The sequence below is a fragment of the Cryptomeria japonica genome, chromosome 4, assembly GCF_030272615.1.
Source record: "Cryptomeria japonica chromosome 4, Sugi_1.0, whole genome shotgun sequence".
Taxonomy (NCBI): Eukaryota; Viridiplantae; Streptophyta; class Pinopsida; order Cupressales; family Cupressaceae; genus Cryptomeria; species Cryptomeria japonica.
In genome coordinates this window covers 536,931,239-536,950,218 of record NC_081408.1, presented here as the reverse complement: position 1 = coordinate 536,950,218, position 18,980 = coordinate 536,931,239, and the positions used below count along the sequence as shown (strand labels likewise).

At 33.8% G+C, this 18,980-nt stretch overlaps 1 protein-coding gene across 1 annotated transcript in view; it reads left to right on the top strand.

Annotated features, from left to right (window-relative positions):
* Nucleotides 1-16,938: 16,938 nt before the first annotated feature.
* The window catches only part of LOC131044115 (protein TRIGALACTOSYLDIACYLGLYCEROL 3, chloroplastic), a 152,195-nt gene continuing 150,153 nt past the window's right edge, over nt 16,939-18,980 (top strand). The window contains exon 1 of the mRNA XM_057977367.2: nt 16,939-17,676. Within this exon, the coding sequence (XP_057833350.1) occupies nt 17,464-17,676 (213 nt within the window). The 5' untranslated portion in view covers nt 16,939-17,463. The remainder of the gene's footprint in view (nt 17,677-18,980) is intronic.

Genomic DNA, 18,980 nt, shown 5'->3' with positions numbered 1-18,980 from the left:
TCCAAGTTTCCATCCATCCCTATCATAATTGAATGTTTGCTACATACTTGCACAAACTGATTGTGACAAACTAGACAAGGTGCCATTTTTTGCACACATGATATAAATATAATTTCTTGTATATTAAAGTTTACTCAATATAACTATCAAATAACATATTAGTTCTCCTTTCCAACTGAAATATCCACAACTAAAGATGTTAGGAAAGTCAACACCACCATTAGATAGAGCATCAACATTCGAACTTAAACAACACCATCTCACTAGTATTTTTGAGCCATGTATTATGCATGATAGATCATCAACTAAGGCACCATACAAATGATCAATAGTTGATGAACCAAACAAACACATCAACTGATCACCAGGAAAATCATCAATTGAAACATATCAACTAAACATCAAACAACTCATCAACTAGATCTAGTCAATTGAAATACGTCAACCAAACATCATCAGACCAACAATTGAAGCACATCAACTTGAACATCATCAGACAATAGACCATATTCAACAACTGTAAAATTGATCAACTACATCAACTGATTATGACAAACACTAGACAAGTTTGACATCAATGACAACACAACAAAGCATTATTCAGGTTTCCAACATGTGTTGAAGTATCTTAAAAGCAATTTTTCATAAAATAAATCATTGCAAACATCATTTAGAAGATCTATTTGATTTCACTAGTCAAGTTAACATGGTATGGAACATTATTAAATGTCAACATGAGAGAAAGGGGTTAAAACATGAGGATACATAGTCAAAGGTCATTAATGATCTCTCAAATACATAGTATTGGAAACCATAGTGGAAGGAAACTACTTCTCCAACACCTTCAAGACAATTATATAGAGTTAAAGGATATTCCCTATTTTCATGCAACATCAATCAGGGAAGAATAATGACTGTAGTCACATAAATCTATCCACTTAATTAAATGAATACTTAGTATTTATTTGATTATTTAACCATCAATTAATAATTAATTAAATTAATATTTAATTAATTCATCTTAACCCTCTTCTCCTATTAATTAAATATATTATTCAATTTATTTGATTTAATTCACTTAACCAAATTCATACCATTAATTAAATAAATAAATCATATTTGTTTAATTAAATCTTCTCTCACATTTAAATAAATTAATATTTATTTAAATCCCCCAAAATCCCACCTCTCACATTTAAATAAATTAATATTTATTTAAATCCCCCAAAATCCCACCTCTCACATTTAAATAAATAAATCATTTATTTAAATCACCTTTATCCTCCACCCACTTGTATTTTCCTACAAAAGCAAGTTGCACAATTATTTTAAATAAATAATTTATTTAAGTCACCTTTATCCTCCACCCACTTGTATTTTCCTACAAAAGCAAGTTGCACAACTATTTTAAATAAATTATTTATTTAAAATCCTATTTATCCTCACCCACTTGAAACCTTTAATGGTTTCCCTTAAAGTATTCAAACTTGATGGCTTTAAAGTCTTCAAACTTGATGGCTTCCTTCTATAGTCTTCTTAAGACTTTAATGGTTTTCCTTAAAGTCTTCAAGCCTTTAATGGTTCCCCTCAAAGTCTTCAAGCATTTTAATGCTTTATCTTCCTTTTTTTCATTTAAATAAATTAATATTTATTTGAATATTTATCCAAATACAACTTGCACACATTTATTGAAATAAATGAATTTTTATTTTAAATAAAATCCTATTTTCCCTCACCCACCAAATCCACTTGCAAAATCTAATCCCCTTCTAGATTCTTCTAACCCCTTCCTAATTAGCCTAATCCATCCCCTAATTATTGTCACATTCCTAAGCAAAATGGAGTCACTTCTCAAAGCCTAAAAGTCTTTGATAACCATTAAAGGCTTCCAACCTTCAACCACTAAATGTCTCAAAGTCTTGGATAACCTTTGAAAGCTTCCAACCTTCAACCACTTAATCCACAAAGTCTTCAAAAACCATTAATGGTTAACCCAAACCCTCCTACATGGTTAAAACATTTGTTTTGACTCAACCTCTACCCAACCCAAGGGTCTCATCAAGCCTTTAATGCTTTGACCATGATTATCTCTTAATCATTTGCACAAAGGTTTATCCTTGCATTAACTCCTAATCCAGTGGGTAATCCTAATTTAGGCTTGACCCTTACCTTCTAGATAACCATGAGGTCTCCTCAGGCATTTAATGCCTCCAACCTCTTCTCTCAACCCAATCTTATGTTGACACTTGTCACCATTTCATTGGTGCAAATTGTGCACATGGATCCCCAACTTTCAAGCTTGACCCTTGATTAAACCTTTCAATCCTGGCCATCCATTGCTCCATTTTTCCTATAAATAGAGCCCATTCCTTCATAATCCAGATCCTGAAAACTTGTATGCATTTAGGCTATAGACATTTTTAGAGAGCATTTAGCATAAGCAATCTAACATCTTATCATTTTTTGTTAAAATATATCATTTTAGCATCAATAGCATAGTATTTAGCTTTTCATTTCATATTTGAAGCTTAATATTAAATCTCAATCCTCCATAAGCATCCATAGTGCAAAAAGCTGCTGAGAGCTACACTATTTTGGAACTTGGAGAGGAGAGGAACAAGGGAGAAGGAACTAAGAGTATGTTAGGAGGTATTTGGAGATGCCTCATCATGTTTGCTTTGATAGTTAAATATGCTTGCATGCTTGTAGTCTCTCTTTTGGTATGTCTTTTTAGATTAGTTTTCGATTGACTAACACTAATGTTTTGTGTGTTTTTGTGTTATTTGATCATAGACTAATCTTGTGCCATTTAGGAGGGCATCAATGACTATTAGGATCACTTTTCAAAACTTTAACCATCATCAACATTGGTCCCACATTTTCTCACACGAGATGGAGGTTTTGAAGGAGATTAAGTAGACAACAACTTTTTTTGTTAGGATAACTAGTGAATAATTGAGAGGGGGGGAAGGGGGGTGCATCAGTTGTTAACACATTATAACATTTAATCCACAATACAACCTTAAATTGGAGCAAATAAATATTTAGATACCGGTAAAGCAGAAACAGATGTTGGTAGACACAGATACCGGTAAACAATGCAACTCAACTATTAAATAGATAATCAATGAAAAGCAACCATACCACATAACACCATGATTTGTACGTGGAAACCCCAGAAAGGGAAAAACCATGATGGGAAGCCTACCCACAGTGAGATGATACTTCTGCAGAAAGTATGTGATACAATGAGGGGCCTGCACATGCAGGAAGGCACACTGCCTAGAGTGTACTGCTCATTACAAAAGAGTCTCACTAACTATAGAGGTTAAAACCACCTCAAGATATTTGGACAACAATCCAATAGAGTGAACTGTTAGAGATAACATCTACCATGCCTAATTACAGTCCCGATTAAGCTCAATATCAAAGGCCTTTAACCTCTTCCTTAATCCCAATTCGATCCTTAATGATCGACCTAATCCTCTGCCTGAATGATATTACAATATTCACACATTACATTCCTTGCCATGATCTACAATGAGATCTTACATCATTTTATACCAACCCTAAGACCTAATCCAGTTAGGTCGGCCATCTAAAAGATATTACAATAAGATCATTACATAAATCCATTTTACAATGATATGCCATGCTGGCTTAAGACCAAAACAACAATTACAAATCCATAAATCATCCCAAAACATCCCGATAACGTTTAGAGTACACGTTATCATGATACCGATCCATAACCTAGATAGGCGCCAGACCTATTCTGGGTCCACCACACCAAAGCAATGTCTTCAAGCAGTTGAAGCACGATCAAAGAACATCTTCAACATCCTGAAATCTATTTAGAAGCCACACCAACACCACTTATGCATCCTGTCAAGATTCCTCAATGAAAGCTTTGTCGGTAAAACCTTAAACCAATGCTGGTAAGGGTTTACAAGAGTGTATGATAGCATCTGATTACCAAGTCAATACCAATTGACCAAAACATGCTCCAGAAGCACGTACCACATGTAACCAGACATACTCCATAGATCCAAACATGCCGGAAGTGTCCAACTGATAATCTCTTCTGCCGATAACACTAGATCTTCTACCGGTAACCAAAACCTATCTATCGGTACCCATCCATAACAACTAGTGTTGACATCAATGACAAAACATCAATGCAACACATAATCAATTCATCCATAATGCCAACAATCTCTCCCTTTGACATTGATGGCAACACTAGATGTGAAAAACATCCAAGTACCAAGAAATGCCAAACAAATCTTCCCTTGTGGAAGATAACCAACAATCTCTTGAATCTATGTGAGTGATGTCTTTGTAAATTTCTCCCTCTAATGTATACAACTCCTTTTTCTTTATTTTTCATATTAATATCTCTCTCCCTTTGACATCAATGCCAGAAATCTGACAAAAATATCAAAGCAATAATGTAAACCTCAGAATCACAAAGGTGACTACTCCCCCTGAGTATTAACACCACTCATCAGTGCCAGAATGAATAATATCTCTGATAATGCATGCCAGACTGATGACAAAACTACATCAATCAAGTCTCTGTCGGAGGGGCATAAACCCCTAACCTATCTCTCAAATACTCAAATGATTCCTTAGATAATGGTTTAGTGAATATATTTGCAATATGTTCTTTAGTGTTCACATAAACCAATTTGACTTCCTTTCCTTCTACCTTGTCCCGAATAAAGTTATACTTTATTGATATATGCTTAGTCTTAGAGTGAAATATCGGATTTTCAGACATGTCAATAGGTGCAGAGTTATCATAGTAGATAACTACCAGTTAACTGCAATTTACCCTGATATCCTTCAACATTTGCTTCATCTAGAAGACTTGAGTGCAATTAGTTGTTGCTGCAACATACTCAGCTTCTGTAGTAGATAAAGAAATGCATGACTACTTTTTGCTGATCCATGAAATCAGTTTCTTTCCAAGAAACAAAGCTCCACCAGAAGTGTTCTTCCTGTCATCAGTATCTCCTGCCCAATCTGAGTCAGTATTTGCACATAAATTGAAATCATCATTTTTTAGAATACCATAAGCCATATTCTGTTGTTCCTTGCAAATACTGAAATATCCTCTTTATTGGACATTCATGATTTTCTTTAGGATTACTTTGATATCTTGAAACAATACTTACTGCATTCATAATATCTGGTCTAGTCTGAGTTAGATATAATAGACCACCAATCATAGACTTATACCTTGTCGAATTTACCAGTGTAGAAGTATCCTTGATAGATAATTTATCACTTGTCACCATAGGAGTACTTACCAGTTTGGAATTATCCATACCAAATTTCTTCAACAATTCCATCAAATACTTAGTTTGACAGATAAAAATGCCTTTGTCAGTTTGAGTAATTTGCAAACCTAAGAAAAATTTCATCTCACAAATCATGGACATTTCAAATTCATTCTTCATATTGTTAGCAAATTCCATGCACAATTTATCTTCTCCTCCAAAAATGATATCATCAATAATCAGAATATCATCATCAATGATCTTATAATATAAATTACTATCAGCACTGCCTTTAGTAAAACCAAGCTTCAAAAGATATTTATCCAACCTTGCATACCAAGCTCTAGGAGCTTGTTTCAAACCATATAAAGTTTTCTTCAATCTACAAACCATATCTTTATCATCTGTCACTGAAAATCCATCAGGCTGCTCAATGTTTACTTCTTCCTCAAGTTCACCATTTAGAAATGCGCATTTAACATCCATTTGATAAACCTTATAGTTCTTATAAGCTACATAGGCAAGAAATAGTCTAACAACTTCAATTCTAGCTACATGTGCAAATGTCTCACCATAATCAATTCCTTCCATTTGAGAATATCCTTTACAAACCAATCTAGCCTTGTTTCTTACAACTTGACCATCCTCATTCAGTTTATTTTCAAAAACCCATTTAGTTCCAGTATTATTCTTATTTTTAGGTCGGGGAACTAAAGTCCAAGTTTCATTCTTCTCTATTTGATCTAATTCATCTTCCATAGCCTTTAACCAATGTTTATCCTTACAAACTTCAATAATAGTTTCCGGTTCAATTTGAGAAATAAGACATGCCTCTTCATTAGCCAGTCTCCTTCTAGTCATAACTCCCTTGTTCCTATCTCCAATGATTTGATCTTTAGAATGACTTAATCCTACATACCTTGGTGTCTCTTGAACTTCAGGTTCACTGCTCTGATCATCAGTCATAGTTGAATTTCCTGATTGTGTCGGTGTAACTGTCTCAGCTTCTTGTACCAGTTGAGGCATTGTCGGTTCAGTTATGATCATTTCCACTGCCGGTTCCCTATCATATGATATAGAATGATTTTTGTACTGCTCATCTACTTTCACATTAGCACTCTCCACAATTTTCTGCAATCTTTTGTTATAACATCTATATGCTTTGCTTTGAATTGAGTAACCAAGAAATATCCCTTCATCACATCTAGGATCAAACTTTCCAATTGAATCATCTCTTTTGATAGAGCATTTACTTCCAAAAAAATTGAAATATTTAAAAGTAGGTGTATGTCCAAACCATAGTTCATAAGGGGTCTTACCGGTTTCACCTTTGATGTGAACTCTGTTGAATGTGTAGACTACTGTACTCATTGCTTCTCTCTAGTAGATATGAGGCAATTTGGCTTCCATCATCATAGATCTTGTTGCATCCAAAATGGTTCTGTTCATTCTTTCCACTACTCCATTCTGTTGAGGAGTCCTAGGTGTAGATAGTTGTCTCCTAATTCCATTTGTCTCACAATAATTGTTAAATTCATGAGAAGTGAACTCACCTCCTTGATCTGATCTTAGACATTTGATTTTCAATCCAATTTCAGTTTCAACCTTTGCTTTAAAGATCTTGAATTTCTCAAAAGCTTCAGACTTCTCCCTTAGAAAAGTCACCCACATCACTCTAGAATAGTCATCAATAATCACCATGAAATACCTATCACCTTGAAAGCTTCTAGTCCTTGCTGGACCACATAAGTTAGTGTGAATCAAATCAAGTACATCATTATATTTATCATGTATGCTCTTAAAAGAACTTCTAACTTGCTTACCTAATTGACATTCATTACATACCGGATTATGAGGCTTCATAATCTTAGGTATATCTCTAACTGCCTTAGTTGAACCGATCTCAACAATACAATAAAAATTAACATGACACAACCTTTGATGCCATAACCAAATCTCATCAATATGACCAATTAAGCATGTCTTATTACCAGTGTTCAAGTGGAAGATATTACCTCTAGTCTGAATACCGGTTGCAATCTTCAAACCAATCTTGTTAATGATTTTGCATTTTCTATCTTTAAACTGAAGTTGGAAACCCTTGTCCACCAATTGACCAACACTCAAAAGATTATGCTTTAAACCTTCTACATAATAGACGCTATCAATGTTATGCTTGCCATCCAAAGAAATCATACCTCTACCTTTGATCATACATGCTTTGTCATGTCCAAATCTGACTTGACCACCATTGTATTCTTGCAGGGGCAAAAATTTCCCTTTATCTTCAGTCATATGATGTGAGCATCCACTATCAATTACCCATTCTTCCTTATCTTCAACTTTTGCTGCCAGGGCCTTTTCTTCATTCTTGATAGCCAGTTCTGCTTCATCTTCCTTCAAAGCATAGAACACCCATTCCTTTCCATTATCGGATCCACTAGTAGAGTCTTCTGTCGGTTCATCCCCAGAGTCATCAGTTACTCCTTCCTCATCTGCTATGTAGCATTGTTTACTTTTCTTGAATCTATATCTGTTCTGGTTAGGCTTAAAATATTTCTTAACTCTTTCCTCAAACCTTGCATTCCTTTCAAGACATCTAGATGCAAAATGACCAATTTTATTACATGCAAAACATTTAAAAGGTTCTTCTCCTTCATACTTACTTTTGGTAGGTCCTTTAGGTACTCTTCTAGCAAATAAGGTTTCAAGTTGCTCAAGTTCTTCATCTTCTTTCCTCATGTCTTCCAATTCTTTTGCATATAGGACTTTCCAATCACTTTTGCTGGTAGATGATAATGATGATGATGATGATGATGATGATGCATGAAAAGAAGGTTCGGACTTTACAACTCTAGAAGATCCAAATTATTCAAGCTTAAAAGCAGATAATTTCCCAATCAAAATGTCTTTGTTAACTGAAGTGTTTGCCATTGTTCTCAACTCATTAATTGCAGTTGCCTTCATCTTGTAAGCCAGTGGAAGGGCTCTCAAGACTTTGGAAACTATTTCATCTTCACTTAGAAATCCTCCACAACATTGAATTCCCATAACAATCTCATTTATTCTTTCCATAAACATAGCAATTATGTCATTATCTTCCATTTTCAAGTTTTCATATCTTACCCGGTAACCATCAAGTTTAGCAATTTTGACAATAAAATCACCTTCATTCAGATTTTGCAATTTGTCCCACATAACCTTTGCTCATGATTTATAAGTCAATCCCATGATCCATTGATCAGTAAGTGCACACAAGAGATCTTCTCTAGCTCTGCAATCATTTTCAATATTCTTATCCAAGTCTGCAGGAGTAGGATTGCCAGATGCCAGATCATAAGTCCTTTCTCAGTGATCTCCCAAATATCCTTGCCAAGACATCTAAGATGAGTCTCCATTCGAATCTTCCATATCCCATAATTTGTTCCATCAAGCTTAGGGATTTCTCTTCTGAAAATAGTTGCCGGTGGATTAGAAGTGTTAGCTACTATAGGATCTACCTCAAGCGGTTAAGCTTCTACAAAAGAGGACCAAAGCTCTGATACTAATTGTTAGGATAACTGATGAACAAATGAGAGGGGGGGGGATGAATCAGTTGTTAACATATTATAACATTCAATCCACAATACAACCTTAAACCGGAGCACATAAATATTTAAATACCGGTAAAGAAGAAACAGATGCCAGTAGACACAGATGTCGGTAAACAATGCAACTCAACTATTAAACAGATAATCAATGCAAATAAACTATACCACATAACACCATGAATTGTACGTGGAAAACCCAGAAAGGGAAAAACCACGGTGGGAAGCCTACCCACAGTTAGATGATACTTATGCAAAAAGTATGTGATACAATGAGGGGCCTGCACATGCAGGAAGGCACACTGCCTAGAGTGTACTGCTCATTACAAAAGAGTCTCACTGACTACAGAGGTTAAAACCACCTCAAGATATTTGGACAACAATCCAATAGAGTGAACTGTCAGAGATAGCATCTACCATGCCTAATTACAGTCTCGGTTAAGCTCAATACCGGAGGCCTTTGACCTCTTGCTTAATCCCAATTCGATCCTCAATGATCGACCTAATCCTCTACTTGAATGATATTACAATATTCACACTTTACATTCCTTTCCACGATCTACAATGAGATCTTACATCATTTTATACCAACCCTATGACCTAATCCAATTAGGTCGGCCACCTAAAAGATATTACAATAAGATCATCACATAAATCCATTTTACAATGGTATGCCATGTTGACTTAAGACCAAAACAACAATTACAAATCCAAAAATCATCCCGAAACATCCTGATAACATGTAGAGTACACGTTATCATGATACCGGTCCATAACCTAGATAGGCACCAAACCTATTCTGGGTCCACCACACCAAAGCAATGTCTTCAAGCAGTTGAAGCACGATCAAAGAACATCTTCAACATCCTAAAATCCATTTAGAAGCCACACCAACACCACTTATGCATCCTATCAAGATTCCTCAGTGAAAGCTCTGCCGGTAAAACCCTAAACCAATGTCGGTAAGGGTTTACACGAGTGTATGATAGCATTCGATTACCAAGTCAATACCAACTGACCAAAACATGCTCCAAAAGCACATACCACATGTAACCAAACATGCTCCATAGATCCAAACATGCTGAAAGTGTCCAATAGATAATCTCTTCTGCCAGTAACACTAGATCTTCTACCGGTAACCAAAACCTATCTGTCGATAACCATCCATAACAATTAGTGTTGACATCAATGACAAAACATCAATGCAACACATAATCAATTCATCCATAATGCCAACATTTTCAACACCCATTTTGAGGATTGACCAAGAATCATGCTCATTCATTGTACATGTGTCATTAAATTATTGATTCTAGTGGAGACAACTAAAAAGGAACACCTAGGGCATATTTTCTTTCAACACTTATTGCTTTAAACTTAGGATTGTAATTAAAACTATTTTTTATTTCAAGATATAGGCTAGTATTGTAACTCAAACTCATTTTTAAACTAGGAAAAGTAATGTAATTTTATTTTTGAGTAATCTTTAGAATTATATTGCTATAGTAATTCCTTTTGAGCAATAAAATTTATTATTTTGCCTTTAAAGTCTTGTTTCATTGCATGAACATGAAGTGATTAATATATTATTGTATGATTTGGACATTAATCCTCTATATAAGTTTTATAATTTATCACCTTTAGGCAACAGATATATGCATTTTTTGGTAGGTTGTAAGTTGTGTAATGAATTAAACAAATTTTATTGTGAAAATCTTTTTTTTTAAGAAATGTGAAAATAGTCAAACTTTCTTGCAAACTATTGATTCATGATCATGTGTGAACACTTGATTTGTGTGAAAATAGCCAAGAAATTGAACATTTGCGTGTCAACATAATAGCATAGGTCTAAAAAATATATTGGTGCATCACACCATCATGAATTAGCTTCATTTTGTTTCTTTTCTCTCATTTTCCTTAGCAAAAACAACAATAGTATAGGTTGAGTTAGGTGAAGTGGTAAGAGAAACAACCCTCTCTAGAGACTCACTCCAACCTATGAGCAACCCACATACCTTTGAGTGTTTCCATGCTTGTAAATTGAGGAAAGTGCTTGAATATCACTCTCTCAAGGGTGCAACTTGGCATTGACAACAGTTCTAATATCCAATCTAACAACTAAACCTTACACATTTGAGAAGGTTAAGGGACAAAAACCCTATAGATCTTGCATAAGAGGATGAAACCATATCAACTAATATAACAAAATTACATAAAGGCCAAATTTGAGCTTTCATGGTGGCAGATAATGGTAACAATGAATGTACACAACCCTTAAAGTTGTTGTGAGTGTTACGACTTTAAGGGCATTATGGGCCTCTTTAATAAAAATAGTATTTTGTATTTATATCCCACTATTAGTAGTTTGAGATTTGAGTTTTTTTACAAACACAAGAATGGAGAGGAAACATTATTACTATTATTCATATGAATTTAATGTAGAACTTCTAGGTTTACTAGAGTTTAACATACTAGGTCAGGGTTTGCTACTTTAGGGTTTGTAACTTTAGGTTTTTCAATGTTTATTCCTTTCCTTACCTATTTTTGAGTTAATGTTACATGTCAATATTGAATTAATTTACAATTTATATGTTTCCTTATAAATATTTTTAAGTATGTTAAAATCAGTTACCTTAAATTTAACACAAAACATCACAACAACAACCATATGTACATATATTCTTTTTGATTGGAGATTTTTTTTGTATTGATTAATAACATTAATGATCCTAGAAGTGTGAAGGGGGCAATTATTATGGGCAATTTTAAGTTTTTGAGAATGACTATGAATGTAGAGATGACTTCATTAAAAAGAATGATACAAGGGACTTGTTATGGTTACTGAATGGTTGGAAACCCATTAGTAATAAATGAGTGTTCAATAAAAAGATTTGTTCAAATGGTAGTACTATAAAGTATAATTCAAGGTTGGCTGCAAAAGGATCTACCCAGGTTGAAGAGATAGACAATGGTAATATTTTTTACCAGTTGCTAAGTTAACATCTATAAGGTTATTATGATCTACACCAATAAATTTTTATTTAGAGATAGAATAGATGAATGTGAAAATAACATTCCTACTGTTGGTTACTTCAATTGATTATCATAAAACTCTCATGAATTTGCCAAGTTTAATCAATGGGTTCTAAGGTTAGTGACCAACGAATACAAATTCCTCTGCACTTTAGGCTCTACAAAACCAAGGTGGGTCTCCCTCACAATATCGTATGATATTACATAAACTATTTCAAATATTGTGTTTCATGCAAATAAATCTCAATGAAAATATACCAAGGAATGTATGATTTACCCTGGATTTGGCTCTACTCCTAGTAATTCACCATTGTCATAGCAATTGGGAATAAATATTCTAAACTAAACCTATTCCTACAATAAAAATTTAAAATAATCTTGATATTTTGATTATTTTTGAGCTAGAACTAGGCAATATCACACATTGATGTCTAATTCCTAAGGTATGGAGTCAAATCTTAGATTATGAATGCAATTCAGACAACAACTTAACTCAAATTAGTGACCCTTTAACACTAATGCTTTACATTAATACTACCACTCATGTGGTTACATAATCCTACTTAAAGATCCATAAAATTCCTTCCAATTCATAGTAATTTGCATGTAAATTTTAATTCTTTTTAAAAAGAAACCCACACACAAGATCGCAAAATTAACAAGAAAAATTGTAATGACAAATAAAAAATATCATTAATTCATATGAAATTGAAAAGTACAATATAGAGATGATTGATGCAACACTTTTATTGATTGTTCAGAAACTAATTGACATTCATTTTCTGTGAAAATTCTCCAAACTCTAAACCAAACTCTTTTTATTCTACTCACCCAAATCAAAAGTTCAGAACCCTTTTCTAATAGAGAAGAAGAAGAAAAAATCAGAAAATAAGACACCCTAAAACTAAATCTAAATTTGACACTTGACACTTGACATTCTTCACTGCACTTGATTTTCAATTAGAATATGGAATCCTTATCTTTCTTCTCTCTTCTTTCATCTTTGCCTTTGATCTACATTCTTTAAAACTTGAATCTGAATTTGTCTTATTCCCCTTTGCTTGACCCTTTTCTTAGAAAACATTTTTCGCTTAGTGAAAAATTAATTATTTTGCTGCACTATATCTTCATTGGTAAAACGATATCTCTTTAATGAAACAACATTTTTTCTTGCATATTATGCCTTTTAAGTGATTATAATCACCAATTTTCTACATATCTTGTTCCTCATAATATTTTTGCATTACACTCTATTTTGATTTATCATAATTTACACCTTTTAAAATGTATCAATTATTCCCTAACTGTTTTTGGCATTTTGCCAAACATTTTACATGTACCAAACACCCTGTTCATACTGACTTGTATAAATGTCTCATCCATTAAAGTCTATCAATTTACTCTAAAATCTTCTTGCCTCATATTTTCTTCAAGATTCATTTTGATTCTCACTTCAACAACAATATTCAACTCTCCAAAGAAACACAAATACTAATTCCCTTCATAAACATTTAGTCCACCCTTGCCATGTTTGGCACTTTACTAAACATATGGCATGCAAATCCTTCCTATGTATATACATACTTTAACTACCCTCATTTTGAATCTGCCTTATTGCTGCTTCATATCTTCGAGCATTCATTTTCAGAGTGATAGTGTATTTTGGATACACACTTAAAACTTCCTTGTAGATTTCCACTAACATAACAATACCCATTTCATCATCCAAGATGCCAATTGCATTTGAACTCTCAATGAAAAGATTACATATCAGGAATAGTACTTTTTCATGTGCATGCCTTTCAGCATTCCATCTCATCAAAACTTCAAGCTCACAATGAACCCAATATGCAACACACAAACCCTGATTTGTGATACACACAAACATTTGTCATGCCTAAACCAACAAGGTATACCACACCAAAGCTACACTAATGGTATGAAAGTCTGCAGGCAAATACCCAACGTGCCCCTTTTGACAATAACCACAAACCACTTGCAGTAATCAAACATAGAATCAACTTCAAAGACTTATTTCTTCATCGCAGTGGGTCTGTGAAAGGAATGCAACCCTCAATACGCCAAATGAGAAATTGTTCCACACACATTCTTACAATGGACATGAGGAGATAAATTAAGAACACAAACTTAGCGCATCCCACAACATACCAAAAATCATCGATTGACCAAGCAATAAAATTTGAAGTGCATCAAAAGGAAAGTGAACTCATAGTCAAATCTATAAAAAACCCATGCTCAACACATAGGCTGTATGGCTCAAAGCATTGCATGATTTCACAGTTTCAATTGAATGCTCTATCACAAACGTTTCATGCAAAATGAAGAAACTCTATCTTGCCATTGCGTATCTTATGGCTTGAGTCAAAATCCTCATCGGTGGAGCTGCTACACATCGCTAGAACACTCCTTAATCTCTAGTGACGCAACAATTTCATTGCCCCGATCACCCTTCCCTTTGCATCGTTGGATCTCTTTGGATCTCTTTGGATCTATTGAGCCTTTGAAGGGCTCCAACGAACCATCAATGGAGACCTCCCTTTCTTATGCAACACACAAGGACCATCCAACATCCAACATGACACCCATTACTTCATCGATGCAACCAAAGTATTCGCTGAAGCCATTTATCTCTTCTGCCAATACAAAATTTTCACGTTGAAAAACAGTGCAACCAACCACATGGAAATAAAAGTAGGTCTTACCAAAACTTTTAAATGCCCTTCATAAGATGCCATTTTGACCCCTGATAATATATATTTAAATAATTTTTTCAAAATGATTTAAGAAACTTATCACTCTTTTCCTTCATTTTACAGGGAGTACAAGGAAGTCTCATATTGATCTAACCCATCTATAGACTCATATATAGATTGCTAGCATCATGCACTATAGAAGACCCTTTTCTTTCCTTCTCTATTCGTCAAATATGAAACAAAAAATATGAAGCCCATGTACCTTTGTCCACTAATCACTATGCATACTATTATTTAAATCATGAATTGATTTAAATGACAATTAAAATGTTTCTTAAAATCAAATTTAAATAGACAAAGGATTTATTGCCTTGATGCATGTTGAGTCCCTTTGTGGGCATAGATTTTTTTTTTTTTTCCAAACAAATTGACCTCAAAGTGCCATCAAATTGGAACTGCTTACATTTGAAGTCAAAAGATAAAGTGGGTTGCTATTAGATTTTGCAAATTTGGAACTTTCTTTCAGGCATATTTTGGTTATGTCATTGTCAGAATTACATTAGAAAACTCATGAAATTTGAACCCGAGACCGTGAAACTAAACATAACCTTGCCACATGTCATGAAAATCTGACTACGAAATTGATTTACATGATTCCATATGAGCAACAAAATTTTAATAGTCAAAGATGGGCTCTGGGGTAGATTCAACAAAGTGTAGACATCAAATCTCTCCCTGACCTCAACAACCTTAGGCATTGCAGATGTACCAAACTTGATCCCAAGACTATGAAACTGAGCAAGTGCACTCACAAATGTCATGGCAATATGACCACTAAGGGGTTTCTCAAGACAATCAACAAGCTACAAAATATTAATGATCAAAGTAGGCCACTTGAGTAGATTTGGTAGGAGTGCACATAGGGTTATTGCTTCAAACTTGAGACATAAAGACACTTCAAATTGAAAAAAATTGAAGGTGCCAACACCTACATTATCACTTGGATGAGGAAACCTATATATGACAAAAGGTAAAAGGGTTATTGGTTTGCATATTAAAAAAGTGTTCATATGGTCTCAAATAGTGTCTTAGAATGTGATTCTATGAGTTTGATTCTTTAATCTTGGATTTAGATGTTTGAGATCCAAATCAAATCGTTATGTTTATTACAAATATAAAAATGCTTATTTCCTTGTTATCATGTTGTACACATATGATATGTTATTTTTTTGGTAATAGTTAGGATGCCATTAGGGATTTGAAGTCTTTATATTACCACAATTTGAGATGAAGAACTCAAGTGTCGCCATGTATGTCCTAGGAATGGAAATAAGGAGTGAATAATTTTTTTGGCTGGGATAGAGCAAGTAATTGAAATTTGTTTTGCAATGTCTTAGTACACTAGATAATAGATCATTGATTATTCCTATTTACGTGGGAACAAAGCTTTTAGTTTACCAATTTCCAACAACAACTATAGCGATGGAGGATATGACTCAAGTTCCTTGTGCTAGTGTAATGGGTAGGTTTGATGTATGCTATACTTTATAGAAGATTAGAAATTGCCCAAGCAATGGAAGTCTTAAGTTATTACATGCCTAATCTTGGACATGAACATAGACTGCAACATAGAGTGTATTTAAGTATTTGTAAGTACTTTCAAATACCTAAATTATACAAATAATATTTTATACTATTAGGTTGCAATATCATTTGTTGTCACAATAATAAAGCACATAGAGGGTTGCAATATAACCATCCACTATTGGATAATACATTGAGTTGTTTTTTTATAGTGGAGTTTTTTCTCTTGAAATGATTTTCCCCACATAAATCACTTTGTTATGGTATATTATTTTTGCATTTATTTCCTTGTAATTGTATAATCAATTTAATTCTTGCACATATCTCTTCACATAGATTAGTTTAAGAAGCATACTCTACACCTTTGCTTCCTTTCAAAAAGTGTGGTAGGTTGGCTTATTACAATCTAATAGAAAGAGGTGGAGGAGTTTAAAATTGAATTTAAGACATTAGATTTTTCAAATTACTCTTATACTACTCAAAATTGACTTAGATCAATCCTATTCCACTAAGAAATAAATTGAAAGAATAACTTATTGATTTAGAGATTAAGAATGAATATATAGAAATTGATAACATAAGATCGAAATAGAGATGAATAGATGATAAATATATAAATATTAGTGAAAACTTAAATCAAATAAAGACTAATAAGAAGCATAATACTAGATTAACAAATTCCAATGAAAACAAAACCAAATAGAAGAAAGACATGGTTATGGTAATTTCATCTTGTAAGTCGCATGCATCATCCATATTAGTTTTTATGGTGAACAAAGACATAAAGCGAGGTTTTCTTTGCTGATTAGAACTAAGCAAGGAATATTTATATAATTCAAACAATGTGTATTCCACGTTGAAATTTGGCATGTTTTGGACTGAGAACCAATCAAAGAATCTCCTCCTCTGCTGGATTTCTTCTCTGAAAATACAAAATCTATCCATACCATCAAATATAAAGTTCGACGCAGTATCGTGGGATTGTTTCGATGATGTACTGTTGTATGCGATTTTTTATTGGATTTTGGCACGTTTTACTTCAAGGGCCATCAGATAGGGGATTCGTTTAACTTGAGCCAATAGTACTTCAACCGGAAAAAAAGTATTAAGCACATTTGTTCGAAGATGCCAGACGATGCCCAATTCAGGGCAGACTTATATTTTTGGATTTGTCTCTGAAGTAGTTTTCATTTGATATATGATATTGCTGGTTCAGGGTCTTTACGTTAAACACCGGAAAAACAAAACCGAAGAGAATTAATGGCGAAATATCTTCTTTCTTCTTCGCATTTACGACTACCCACATCATTTCTTGAACCTTCAAGAAATTCTCAAGGCCTCTTGAATCTGCCGTCAAATTGTCCGTCCAGGTATTTGGGCCTGAAGAAAGGTGGTCACAGTAGAGTTATTTGTGCTTGCTCTGTTCCTTCTGCAAGAAGTCGGTACCAAGATTCACCAGCACTAATTATCGATGTAAGTTTCATTTGTGTTTTGTTTTTGTTTTTTTAATTTTTATCTAAGTCTCATTTATGTTCTGTTTTGGATTTTTTTTTTTTTTAATCTAATTGTCATTTTTATTATTGAGATTATGTTGCGATATGTTTTTATCATTTGCTGGAAAATTCGACTATATTTTGCAAAGGTTTTTTGCTTCTTTTGAATTGGATTATATCATTCTATGCCCTAATTTTGTATGGGTTTTGGTGGTCCAGTCGTCATTTAAGGTAGAAATTAACTAAAAAAAATTAAGATAAAATGTAAGGTCAGCTGAGCTGAAATTTTCTTCTGAGCCTCCCAATATTGGGCTGGGCTTAGTCCGTGAGGTGAAAATCACTAGTACCACTTAGTTGCACAGCGATCCTTTGCAAACTCTACCTCAATTATGATTTTGGCCCATGATTATGTTGGGACTATGGGACATCTCATAAAATTGGAATTTTACACAGAAGTTCAGTCAGGGCTCCGTGCAAGGATGAATTGCAGAAATTGACTGTTTTCAAGCCTTTGTCTGAGATCAGTATGGGAATTGTCAGTGTCAACACTAAAATCAAATTCTGTCTGTGTCTTTAATACTGTTCTCCATATTCGGTCAACATTTTTGTATTTTCTGAATTGAACAGGGATAGACGCATTAAGAGTTCGAAAACGTTTTCTTGCCAAATTCACCTCTCGATCAGCTAGTTAGTTACATTAAAGATGTTTTAGAACACAAAATAATAGTTATAGATAACCATGAAGCGATAGCTTGTTTCTTTGCAAACATTTTGTCTCAAGTTGTTTATGTAAATTTGTCATCAGATAGATCATATGAGGTTCCCAATGGATGTTATGAGTTAGAAACAGCCTAGAATCCCTGATATTCGGCACACTTAAGATTATCCAGGTTTCAAGAAAACATTGAGAGATCATCATGCTAGCATGTTTATAATGTGATGTAGATGATAATCATTAGTGTGCTCTAGTGCTTAGTTGAACCATCAGATCAAATTCATTATGTCTCTTCCATTGCAAATTCAGTTTAAGTTCATATGTAAATTTTGGCTAAAAAGTAAAATATTCCTAAGGAATATTAGCTCACCATTTCTGCTAGGTACACTATTTTGCCATGTTTGGGAGTAAGTTTTCTTGTATTATATTAGCTGTAGTAAATAATCCACATAAGTACTTACTTCTGAGAACCAGACAAAAATTTATGTGTTTACTCTGCTGGAATGCTGAGCTGGTTTGTATTTCATACATCTATTTGGTAAAATTTCTCACATACAGATTAAGTCTGG